Here is a 13,032-nt window from a genome sequence, read left to right on the forward strand (position 1 = left end):
TCTAAACACACAATGCAAAAGCCACCTTCACAAAAAGATGTGTCATAGAATTGTGGATTACGGGCAGTGGAACTCGGGCCCTCCCTCGATGGGGTTGGTTCAAGGTCTCAATGGCGAGCGTGCCTGTGACACCATCTTCCTTTGATTAGTGGGGGTCTGGATTCTCCATCACTCAGCAGGAGATGGGACCATTGTTTTATGGCAGCAACACAGGCCTCTTCACCTCTAGAGGCTACTCCTCCCTCCTACACTACGGATGCAGGTCAGACTGCTGCTGTCTCACCTCCTCCCCTGGGTCAAGACATTCCCCAGATCCTATCACTTTCAAATCCAGTCAATCCACAACCAGGCAGAGTCACACAGAAATATTAGAGCACAAAAACCCAGCCACTTCTAAAAGAGTGGTTTCTAAACACACAATGCAAAAGCCACCTTCACAAAAAGATGTGTCATAGAATTGTGAGTTCAGGCATACTAAACTACCCCTCTCCATCTTAAGTCTTTGGGAAGAAAGGGTGGAAACATATTACACAGCTTCCCCCAGTCTGTCCTATGGGCAAGATGGCCTTTCAACAGTGAAGAACAAAATGGAGAGTATTTCACTGTCAGTACATGGTACACACCTTAGTACATGTCCTACCTTTCACATGCACTGCACCCTGCCCAGGGGTGTACCTTGGGCCTACCATAGGGGTGCCTGATGTGCATAGAAAGGGAAGGGTAAGGCCTGGCAAGTGGGTGCACTTGTCAGGACAACATGGCAGTTTAATAATCTGTGTGCAGGCACTGCAGTGGCAGGGCTGAGTTCTCTCTTTAAGGCAACTTGTGTGGGTGGCACAATTAGTGCTGTAGGCCCACTAGTAGCATTTGCATTACCAGCCCATGGATTGCTAGACCTGGTGTCTGGGGCACGTCTGCCTGTTGTACTTCCCTCTTCTTCCCAGGTGCCTCTGACCTGCTGGAGAAAGGCTCTTTTACAGATGGGACCACCGGCTTACAGGAATGACCCCTCGGTGGCAGGGAGCATGGCTTTGTCAGCTCTCAACCTTGGGGGGCTTCACATCTTGGGATTGGATTTGGATCTCCTATTTGGGGGACGTCTACAAGGGAGGTAACTTTGCAACATTTCAGGATCTGAAAATCCAATACTCTGTCTAACTCGCAGTTTTTTCGATATCTCCAGCTCCGTCACGCTCTGCGAGCTCATGCCCTCCCGGACGACCCACTTCCTGAATATTATGTGCTGTAAGCAAAGATATTCTTCGGTTCCCTGGGCAAAGGGGCTACCTTACGGCTTTACCACTCATTGGTGACTCACACTCAGGATGATCTGGAATGGGCCAAATGGAGGTGGGAGGCCTGAGTGAGTGAGTTGAACAATGATGACTGGTGAGACGCTTGAATGGCACCCCGGGAATTGGCAATTTCAGCGTGACAGCACATGATCCAAGTTAATTACCTCCATGCAACCTACCTTGCCCGCAGCACCTTCTTCCTGACGCTCCGCCACATGTGTTAGATACTCATCACCAACTGCAGATTTCTTCCATGTGGCGTGGGGTACACAGTCTAAATATCGATTCCTAATTGTCGACCTACACAAATATCGAGTTGGAAATATCGAAGGTACAGCATTTTGATGTCAAGAATATCGTTGGAGAGTAGGAGCTACGCCACGACCCATGATGGCCGCGTAAGCTCCCGGCTCCGTCGACCCCCACCGGCAGCTCGTTTATCCTGCTACTCATCCTTTACCTACGCCGGATTCCCGTGTGCATGCAGATCGCCTGATACCGTTGGTGCCATCCCGGTTTTTCTACCTACTTGGGTGGCGGAGTTCTGTCGTGTTCTAAGCTGGGCCTACTCCAGGGCTGCCGCCGGGACCTCGATTTTTTAGCCCATCCGGGTTGAAATCGATCAACAGCGGCTGTGGTGCCAGGGTTTCGTCCGGTCTCCCGAACTCGGACTTTTGTAACTTTGACTTGTACTCCAGTCACCAGCTGGCGCTGCAGATATGTCATCGTGACAGACGGCGATCATCCTGAGTTGCGGTCCGGGGACACCCGCCCGGAGACTCTGCTGGGGGAGACGGGGTCGAGAGGCTGTTCCCCGTGACCGGCGTGGTGTCGAGTTTGTTAACTGGGAGAGCGCCCACTGTGGTTATCGGCTTGGTGTGTGCCTAGAGCCTTGGAGGTGAGTCCGGGGCTTGTGTCCTGCTTCATCTCTTGGCCCGGGAGATGGAGGGGATGGATGGCGCACCGTTGTTGCGCTCCATAGTGGCCGCCATTGGGGCGCTCCATTCCCAATTCACCGCCACGTATGTCCGACTCGCTGTAAAGCTGGATAATATCTGTTTGAGACCGGACGACGCTGCTGCGACCCGTGAACAACATACTATGGTACCGGTGGATGATTTGACCCACCATTCTGGGGTTCCCGCACGACAGCCTGCTTTAACCCATTTGGATGCTTTTGGCCTCGTACATGCCGCACCCCAAACGGTGCTTAGCTTTCCCTGTACGATCCTTGCCCGGCGAAACATCGTCACGGGAGGTACTGGTCGCCAAGTACAGTTCTTAAGTGACCATTGGCAGGATCTGCCTTTCACTCTCATCTTTTCCGGTTGGATATGTGGATGTCGCCATTTTGTGCCCGGTCTTTGTTCTGATTTTGCTGATTCGAACTTCCACGGACGCTTCGACTACCTCAGGACTGTCGTGGTTCAGAGGACATGGGGCTCTCCACGGAATCGCACAGGCCAGGGCTGACTTCATCCTGTATTCTGACTCTGATCCATTATCGTCGCTTTGACCGCTCCGGAAAGTTTTGATTACGAGTACTTGCTGTCCCTTGGGCGACACGTATTTCCATGAAGAACCGAACTTACCAGGGCTGATTTTGACTTCTGGGGTTGCTATTTTCAGGGCCTTATGCCGGGATTTTACCATGCATTTCACGGGGTGTTGGGTGGTCTTTGTTGGTGACTTCCCCATTTGGATGCTCGATATTTGATTTTAATAGATTGATAATATGCTTTGGGGAGGTCGCTAATGGTGGAGGGTTAAGGTGGCTGGGAGTGTGTTTGTTATTCTCCTCCTCCATTTTCCCTTTTCCTTTTTCCTTTCTTTGAGGCAGTTTCTGGGCGATAGGCACGCTGTTAGTGGGGTGGGCTGTAGCCATTACAAGTGTGCAGGGTGGTGGGCGTGAGGGGGGTTTGTTATTTTAGTTTGTTTTGTTCTAGGGTCCCTTTCTCTCTTTCTTCTTTCTGTCTTTTGGGAGGGTTCTCTGCCTCTACAGTGGGGTTTGCTGTCTCTTTTTATCCCACTCTTTTCTCTGTCTGGCGTCTATCCTTGCTTACGCCTCTCTGTCACCAGGGGGTGAGTTACTGGGATGGTGCTCTGCTATATCGCTTACTGTTGTACCGACTGTTGCTCTGGGTTTGCCTCGGCGACCTTATTGTTCTGATAGCTGTATAGTTCATCACCCGATTCTGTTTGAACTGCGGGGTACGTCCCCCCCATCTCTTCTTGTTTTATTCTATGGTGTGACGCCATTGCTATAGCAGCCGCCACTGCTTCTACCTACCTTAAAAAACTGAAAACCTTGTATATCCTTCTGCTGTGGGGCGCCCTCAATCACATGTGGTATTTATCTTGCAGATCCTAATTGATCGTGTTAATGTGCATGTTTCCTGACTTCCTTCGTTACGTTTGCGGCAGGCCCCTGCGCATGTAATATTTTGCATACTTCAATAAAGGTTTTACAAAAAAGAATATCGTTGGACTGAATATCGACCCTTAGGTAAGTAATATCAATTTATTTATTTTGATGTAAGTAATATCGAAGTTAGTAATATCGATAGCATATATATCTATGTAACTAATTTCGATGTTACTAATATCGATATTTGTATTATTTTTATGTATTTAATTATGTATGTGTAATATGCTTTTGTTAAGTAATTTCTTTTTTTAAATTATATGTGTATTATTTTTATATATTAATAATGTTATTTTTAAGTAAATTTAATGTTTTAGTACCGGAGCGGGTTGTGGGTTTATAGGGGAATAGGGTGGGAAGTAATTTAAATATACTTAATTAATTAATAATTTTTAGGAATTATACATTAATTTTAATTAATTTGTGTTTTTATTTCTGTAGCGGGTTGGGGGTTTATAGGGGAATTGGGTGGTAAGTAATTTAATTGTAATGAATTAATGATTTATAATTTTTTTGTTATGGATAATTATTTTATTTATAAATAATTATTAATTGGCAATTAATTATGTAAATTGATCATTTACTTTTTAAATTGGTAATTAATGTTTTTAATTGTCATTTAATTTTTTTAATTGGTAATACATGTTTGTAATTGGGAAATAATTTTGTAATTGGTAATTAATTATTTAATTGGTAAACAATTTTGTTAATTGGCAATTAATATTTTTAATTGGTAATTATTTCTTATTAATTGGAAAATATTTGTAATTAATTGGTAATCAATGTTTTATAAAAAAGTAATTTTTGGTATAAAAAATAATTTTATTGTTTAATCATTTTTAATTGTGAATTACTTTTAAATAATATTTTTTGTAGTGAAAAATATTTTATTGTTTAATATTTATTATTTGGTGAGTAATATTTATTAATTAATATTTATTGGTATTTGTTGTTAATTTATTGTTAATTAATTATTCAAATGTAATTGCTTTTAATAATTATTAATTGTTTGTAAATGATGTAGATTTATTTTAAAATTTAATGATACATTATTTTAAATATAAAAATTATTTATAAGTATGTTATATTTAAATTCTACGCTATCCAACGCTTTCCCTACTGTTGCACCCTCTGGAGTTGGAATAGTAATTTTTACCCCTACGCTATCCAACGCTTTCCCTACTCTTGCACCCTTTGGAGTTGGAATAGTAATTTTTACCCCTACACTATCCAACGCTTTCCCTACTGTTGCACCCTCTGGAGTTGGAATAGTAGTTTTTACCCCTACGCTATCCAACGCTTTCCTTACTGTTACACACTCTGGAGTAGGAATAGTAATTTTTACCACTACGCTATCCAACTCTTTCCCTACTGTTGCACCCTCTGGAGTGGGAATAGTTATTTTTACCCCTACGCTATCCAACGCTTTCCCTACTGTTGCACTCTCTGGAGTGGGAATAGTAATTTTTACGCCTACGCTATCCAACGCTTTCCCTACTGTTGCACCCTCTGGAGTAAGAATAGTAATTTTTACCCCTACACTATCCAACGTTTTCCCTACTGTTTCACTCTCTGGAGTGGGAATAGTAATTATTACCTCTACGCTATCCAACGTTTTCCCTACTGTTTCACTCTATGGAGTTGGAATAGTATTTTTTACCCACCCGCCATCCAACGCTTTCCTTACTGTTGCACTCTCTGGAGTGGGAATAGTGATTTTTACACCTACGCCATCCAACGTTTTCCCTACTATTGCACCCTCTGGAGTGGGAATAGTAATTTTTACTCCTACGCTATCCAACGTTTTCCCTACTGTTTCACTCTCTGGAGTTGGAATAGTAATTTTTACCCCTACGCTATCCAACGCTTACCCTACTGTTGCACTCTCTGGAGTAGGAATAGTAATTTTTACCACTACGCTATCCAACGCTTTCCCTACTGTTGCACTCTCTGGAGTGGGAATAGTAATTTATACCTCTACGCTATCCAATGTTTTCCCTACTGTTTCACTCTATGGAGTTGGAATAGTAATTTTTACCCACCCGCTATCCAACGCTTTGCCTGCTGTTGCACTCTCTGGAGTGGGAATAGTAATTTTTACCCCTACGCTATCCAACGCTTTCCCTACTGTTGCACTGTCTGGAGAGGGAATAGTAATTTTTACCCCTACGCTATCCAACATTTTCCCTACTGTTTCACTCTCTGGAGTTGGAATAGTAATTTTTACACCTACGCTATCCAACACTTTCCCTACTGTTGCACTCTCTGGAGTGGGAATAGTAATTTTTACCACTACGCTATCCAACGTTATCCCTACTGTTTCACTCTCTGGAGTGGGAATAGTAATTTTTACCCTTACGCTATTTAACGCTTTCCCTACTGTTTAATTTTCTGGAGTGGGAATAGTAATTTTACATTCTACGTTATCTAATGTTTTCATTACTGTAGTTTTTTTTGGACTTTAAATAGTAGTTTTATTTATTTATGTATTTAGTATTTTTTGTATTATTTTAGATACTGTTGTATTTAATTAAGTTTAAAAATATTGAAAGTATATTTAATTTTTTTAATTTAGTAAATATATTTGTTTATTTTTATTTATGTTATTACTTTATGTGTGTAGATATTTTTGTAATTTAGAGTATACTTTAATAATGTATAAGTAATTAAAATAATTAATAAAATGTATTATTAGGTAAGTATATATGTTATGTTTATTTTTAATTAAAGTTATATTATTCAATATGTATTATTTATTAATTTTAAACATTATTAAATGTGTTTAAATATGTGTCTTTTATTTTTAAGTATTATTTACTTTATTTTACTTTTTTTTTAACAGAAAAACAAACGATATTTTAAATTACGATATTTTTAACATCGATATTTTGGTTTCGATATTTTTGTACTTACCACGTTGTAGATAGGGTGTCGATATACTTGCCTTCGATATTCCAGGGTCAATGTTCTGTAGGCCGATATTATGTCCGTCGATATCCTGTCATAGATTCGTGGCGTGGGATTGCCCAGTGCTGTGACCTGTCTGGCAGGGAGTGGCTGAGAACTGTCTGCTGTCCTGGGCTGGAACTTGGAGTTTACCCCGCATACGGTGTTGCTGGGGCTTGTGGAGGAATTCAGGGGACCAAGGATAGAGCAGACCTTTTTGGGGCTGGCTTGTTTGGTCGCCAACCATATTAATATTGCTTCTAGTATATTGATTGTATGGTATTATGTTTTTCAAAATACAGAAAAAAAAACATTATTAAGTTAAGTTGGTTTATTTTTCGTAAGGCAATACTGGATTACAAAGTATAATATACTTCTTGCGGAATTTCCCTAGGTACTGGTTATAGCATTTTGCTTATTATTGAAGTGAAGCTCACTATGCAGAATTTTCTAGTTTCACAGTGCACAGATTACACAACTGGGTGTACATTTGGACTTACTAATACACTACCAGTTTATCAAATTCCTGAGAATGTAGTTGATCAGGTCCATCTGATATATACACGTTTACCTTTTCTAGATGATGGGTTTCATATTTTTCCGGTACATAATTTCTTACTATTTTGCTTGATGTTCCCACTATTCGCTTATTGTTTTCAGTGTATAGTTAAACATAGAAGCACACACTTCTCTCATTAGTTCTGCAGGCTTGTAGTCATACTACATTGATTTACCTTCTTACTTTCAATGAAAGAGCAAACGTCCACCTGAGGTTTACCTTGCAGCTAATCATTAAATGTAACTCAAGGTTCTATTCTCAGAGTTTACTGTGATAAATCCTCTTCTCTAGTTCTTCCTGCCATGCTTCCTTCAAATTCGGAAGGCAAATATGTTTTACTTGCATAGCAGCCTTTTTACAGGGTGTGCATATGAAGGTAAGTGGATAAGCTAGGAAATTTACAAGAATGGTACATTGTGTAAAGGACCAAATACTACTATAGAAGGTAGTGTCCACAAGTGGTGGAGTAATTAACCACCCTTTTCCAGTGTCTTAATTACGACAGACAGTTCCAGAAACAAATAAATGTTTTAGAAAATAAATAAATTGTTCTGGCATAAAGATATTAGATGAAATCGGTTCCTTTGCTGGTATTAAGCTTTCCATTAATGCCTCCTATAACAGTTAATTTTGGATATCATAAAGGTAATAAATAGAGATGTCCTTTTCTTTATGGAATCAGTACCTGCCACCAACAGTGATAAACACAACCGAGCGACTAAACGCCCTTCGCCAAGAGATGCAAAAAGTCAACATACGCGCCTACATAATCCCAGCCACGGATGCACACCTGGTAAGAATAACATGATTCTCAGTATTGTGATTACTGTCTTTTCTAAGTGAATTCCTTTATCCTCTCATTCTAGATTTTCACATAGTGACTCTTAAGCACCATTCTAGAAAATGAATGCATTCATATCACAAGATTTAGGATTAGGACAAGAAGTTTCAAATTTGCTGCCAGTTGCAAACTGTACCTTTCTTTCTGCAAGTTCTAGGGCAGAACCATGCATGCGTTTACCACACATACCAGTCCCACACGTTCTTAACCACCCAAGTCTTAACCACGCATATACTTTTACCATGCCTTTATGTTATGTTTCTTTAAGGAATTGCTTATCTCGTGCTGCAGCACGAGGAATTCATTTTGCATTACTATGTATTGTTATTGTTCAATTGTTGATTCCATCCTTCGGTTTGGAAGGAATGGATTCAATCCTGGATTGAATCCATTTAAAGGAACCGCATTTTTTTAATTAGTTTTACAAGCAAAGAGCCTTCCTTCAGCCATCAGAATTTCTGCATTTTATTAGGGTACAATTTTATTTTATTTAAAAGTACAGTTTTACTCAGATATATTTATATATCATTTGTACCTGTTTGAATTTCTACTGTTATTTGTCCTATATATTTTATTTTGGCATCTCAACAGAATTTCACTATTCAACCTCCTCAACCATTTTGATCTTCAGGATCTGAGCCTTCTATAAAATGGTTTTTGGTCACTTCTTTTTAGATTTAAATGAAGGGAATCTTTTGGCAAACTATATGTGTCAAAAAAAGGCCCCTCAGTATTGGGATGGAGAGATCAAGGCAACCTTGGTATAATACTTAACCGCAATAGTGACGATCCTGTCATGCTCATATATGAGAACACAGATTTTTGCAAACAAATTTTAAATTCTTTTCCTAAGGTTTTCAACAAGGAATTTGGTAAGTTAAATGATGTTACACATAAAGTTAGGATATACCCATTATATTGAGAAAGGAATTAGATCTTGAACATGAGAAACTTGTCAAAGCTGATACAATTGAATCGATTGAATTATCACAATGGATTTCTCTGATTGTTGTTGCACGCCGCAGCAACGGTAAGTTGAGGTTATGTATTGATCTAAGACATTTGAATAGCAATATTGTTGTTGACGAGTTTCCATTGCCGAAAATTTCAGAAATGTTGAGCTTAATTAAAGGTGCTAATTGGTTTTCTACAATAGACCTATCTGCCGCATATCATCAGATTTCTCTCACTGATGAAAGCAAACCTTTGACAGCGTTCATTACTCCTTCAAGCAATTAACATTTGGTCTCGCATCTGCTGCGGCAATTTTTCAAAGGTTGATGCACCAACTTTTTAGTAAATTTGATACGGTACTTTGTTTCCAGGAATGATAGTCTAGTTTTTGGGAAGGAAAACAGGAACATGATATTATCCTCAAAGAAGTTTTGTGTATTCTGGAACAAAAGAGGTTAACTGTTGAACACCCTAAGTGTAAATTTGCAGTGAAATCTATCACATATTTAGGACATGTCATCAGTGGTGAAGGGATCTCCACCAAACCTGCTCTTGTTGATTCAGTGTTGAATGCTCCTCATCCAAAAAACAAAGATGAAGTACGATCTTTTGTTGGTTTGGTTGAGTTTTATTCCAAATTTGTGAGAAATTTTTCAAGCCAAAATTTTAAACATACGTCAATTACTTAATAACAAATCCAAGTTTATTTGGTCTGTGGAATGTAGTGAAGAGTTTGAAAATATTAAGAAGGCAATATCTAATGCCCAAGCCTTAAGTGTGTTTGAACCTGAATTCGAGAACTATATCACAGTAGATGCTAGCAACAGAGGGTTGGGTGGAGTATTTTTTCAAGTGAATCAGGAGGGAAAATAATTTATTATTCCTTATGCCTCCCGAGCCCTTTCATCTACTGAGGAGAAATTCCCAGTGATTGAGAAAAAAAAATTAGCTTGCATTTGGTTGCTTGAACATTTCAGGGCGTTTATATGGGGAAAACCATGCAATCTTAGAACGGTTCACAAACCTTTAGTTAGGTTGTTGACTACCGAAGGTTTATTCAATGCATCCCCTGGGATTGCTAGAATGTCCTTGAGATTACAGAATTACATCTACAAAATTGTTTATGTACCAGGGAAGAAGAACGTAGTAGCTGATTTTTTATCACGTTTGCCAATTAATCTGACTGACAGTTCTGATCATGAATGGGAGAACATTGAAGTTGCATTAGTGCATGACCAAGGATTACCCAAGATTGATAAAAGCGAATGGGAAAAGTCTTGTAAGAAGGATACTGTTTCTTTTATTACCAGCGGTTGGACATCTAAGTGCAGTTTACCTGATGATTTTAAGCATCTGTGGGAAGTTTACAAAGAACCTTCTACATCAAATGGTAATATCATGAGAAATGATAAAGTCATTCCTCTGGCTAATCTTAGAGAAAATATAGTTAAGATGTGTCATGAGGGGCATGGTGGAATAGTTAAGACCAAGCAAAGGATAAAACAATGGTACTGGTGGCCAGGAATGGACCTATTTATTGAGAGGTTTATTAGAAATTGTGTCTGGTGTGCCAACTCAGATAAAACCCTTGTTACTCTCAAACCTCCCATGGCTGAAACAATGATCCCGAAATCTCCTTGGCATACTATGGCCATTGACATAATGGGGCCTATTGGCTATCAGAATAAATATGTTTTCGCTGTAATTGATCTTTTTTCTAGGTGGCCTGTTCTGAAGATTGTTCAGAAGGTTAATTCTGAAGTGGTAATTACATTTTTGGATTGTGTTTTTGTTGGAGAAGGGCTTCCTGCTCTTTTAGTAAGTGACAATGGTGTCCAATTTACTTCAAAAATTGCCAAGGAATATTTTGACCAGGTGGAAATAGGACACTGTACTACTTCTCTACACAACCCAAGTGGGAATGGCATGATTAAATGTTTCAACAGAGTCTTAAAAAATTCTATACAATCTGCCATTTGTAATAACTGATTGGGAATTGCAATTGTTCAAAACTATTTGGATGTATAGAACTTCTCCACATGATGTTTTAGGTGTGTCACATTTTGAAGTCATGAAAGGGAGAGCTGTTTGTACAAAATGCAATGCAGAAGGGATGCTTAACATTCATAAACCTAGCATACCCATGGATGTTTTGAGAACTAGGATTGAAAAAAACACCTTAAAAACAAAGCGGTATATGACTTGAAACATAATGTTAAATTTTGTGACATTAGTGTGGGTTCCTGGGTTAAGGTCAAAGTCAATTTTCTGAACCTTTAAAAGTAACCAACATTTTTTGCAATGCTGTACAACTAAGTAATGGAAAAGTATGGAATCTGAAACGTATTGCGATACTTAAAAGTGACATTCATCTGTACAAGAAGAGTGAGAATTCTGGGTTATCAAGAAAATTATAACACCAGGAGCTCTGAATTTGTTGTTCATGCTAGTACTAGCAATGTTGGTCGTCCTGTTGAAGAGTCCTCTAGTGTTGACACTGGTGAATACCCCGCTGTTGAATCTTCCTTTGTGAATAATAATAATAATATCCACATTTGTAAAGCGCACAATCACCTGTTAGGGTCTCTAGGCGCTGGGGGCCGTCGGGAAGATTAAGCAAGCTATTGCCCAGAGTCACATGGTGCTGGGCTAATCTGCTGCCGGTTCCGGGGATCGAACCGTGATCCCCAGATTCCGGAGTCAGTCGCCCTGGCCGCGGCGCCACACCTCTTCCTCTTCCTCTGAATAGCAGCATGGTTGATACTAGTGTTAGTGTTGGGACATCTGGAACAGTGGTTGACGCTGACGTCACTTTAGATACTACTAAAACTCATAAAGATACCCATGCTGCAACAGAAACTCAAAAAAATACTTATGCTGCAACAGAGGTCACAGAGAGTATAAATAACGTTATTAGTGACCGTTCCGTGCGCAATCGCACTAAACCCAAATGGTTAAAAGATTTTGTTTGCGATGAACAGTCAAATTGAATTAGAATTCTTATTTTGTTATTTTATATTGTTGCTTTTATTATTTATTGTTTATATATTTTATTTATGTATTAAGGAGGAAGATGTGTTATGTTTCTTTTAGGGGTTGTTTATCTCGTGCTGCAGCACGAGGAATATATTTTGCATTACTATGTATTGTTATTGTTCAATTGTTGATTCCATCCTTCGGTTGTTCTCCCTGACAACCTGCATTCGTTTCTGCAGTGAGACAGGGAGAAGGACTGAGGGAAGGCTGCCCTGTCGATGTTCTTCATTCTGGAATAAATACTTAATGAATCAGATTCCGGTATTCATTACTTAACACTTTACAATGAAATATCTGTTTTTAAGGCATGTATGGCAAAGACATATGTGTGGTTAAGACTTATTAGGTAAGTCCCCAACGCCCGACCCCTGCCCCTTTGCCCTGAGACCTAAAACTATCCTCTCCCTCCTAAAAACCATTCCTCTCCTCCAAGCTCTAGGAACGTCCCTGCCCTGCAGCCCTAAAAACGAACCCACTGTCCTCTATGCCCTAAAAACTACGCCACCTGAGCCCTAAAAACCACCCTCCCTTAGCCCTTAAAAGTATCCTGATCCCTGCCCCCCCACTCTGAATCCTAAAACAGCCTTTCAAGCCCCCATCCTGAGACATGAAACGACCCCCTCTCCGCTCCAAAAAAAAAGAAACCCTCTCTCCCAAAATCCTAGAATCTTTCCTGCCCCGTCCTAAAAACTACCCTGCACTCCTGTAAGCCCTAAAAACTACTCTAACCCCCTGAGCCCTAAAAGCTTCACCAACCTGCCGCCCTGAAAAACAACCTCAACCCCCCAGCCCTGAAAACTACCCCAACCCTTAAAAACTACCCTCATCCCCCTAAAACCCAGCCCCAGCCCACTCATCTCACCACGTCCTCTCTTGTTCCTTCCTGCTTCCGCCCAGCAGCAGCTAGACCGCGCACTGCCTTAACCACGCATATACATGGTTAAAGCGTGGTAGCACTTGCATTGTTGGAACACGC

General features: G+C 40.1%; 1 protein-coding gene across 1 annotated transcript in view; it reads left to right on the forward strand.

Annotated features, from left to right (window-relative positions):
- XPNPEP2 (X-prolyl aminopeptidase 2) overlaps positions 1 to 13,032 on the forward strand; it is a 472,549-nt gene that overhangs the window by 45,241 nt on the left and 414,276 nt on the right. Inside the window, exon 3 of the mRNA XM_078688442.1 lies at positions 7,908 to 8,018. Within this exon, the coding sequence (XP_078544568.1) occupies positions 7,908 to 8,018 (111 nt within the window). The remainder of the gene's footprint in view (positions 1 to 7,907; positions 8,019 to 13,032) is intronic.

This window comes from Lissotriton helveticus, chromosome 4_1, assembly GCF_964261635.1.
Source record: "Lissotriton helveticus chromosome 4_1, aLisHel1.1, whole genome shotgun sequence".
Taxonomy (NCBI): domain Eukaryota; kingdom Metazoa; phylum Chordata; class Amphibia; order Caudata; family Salamandridae; genus Lissotriton; species Lissotriton helveticus.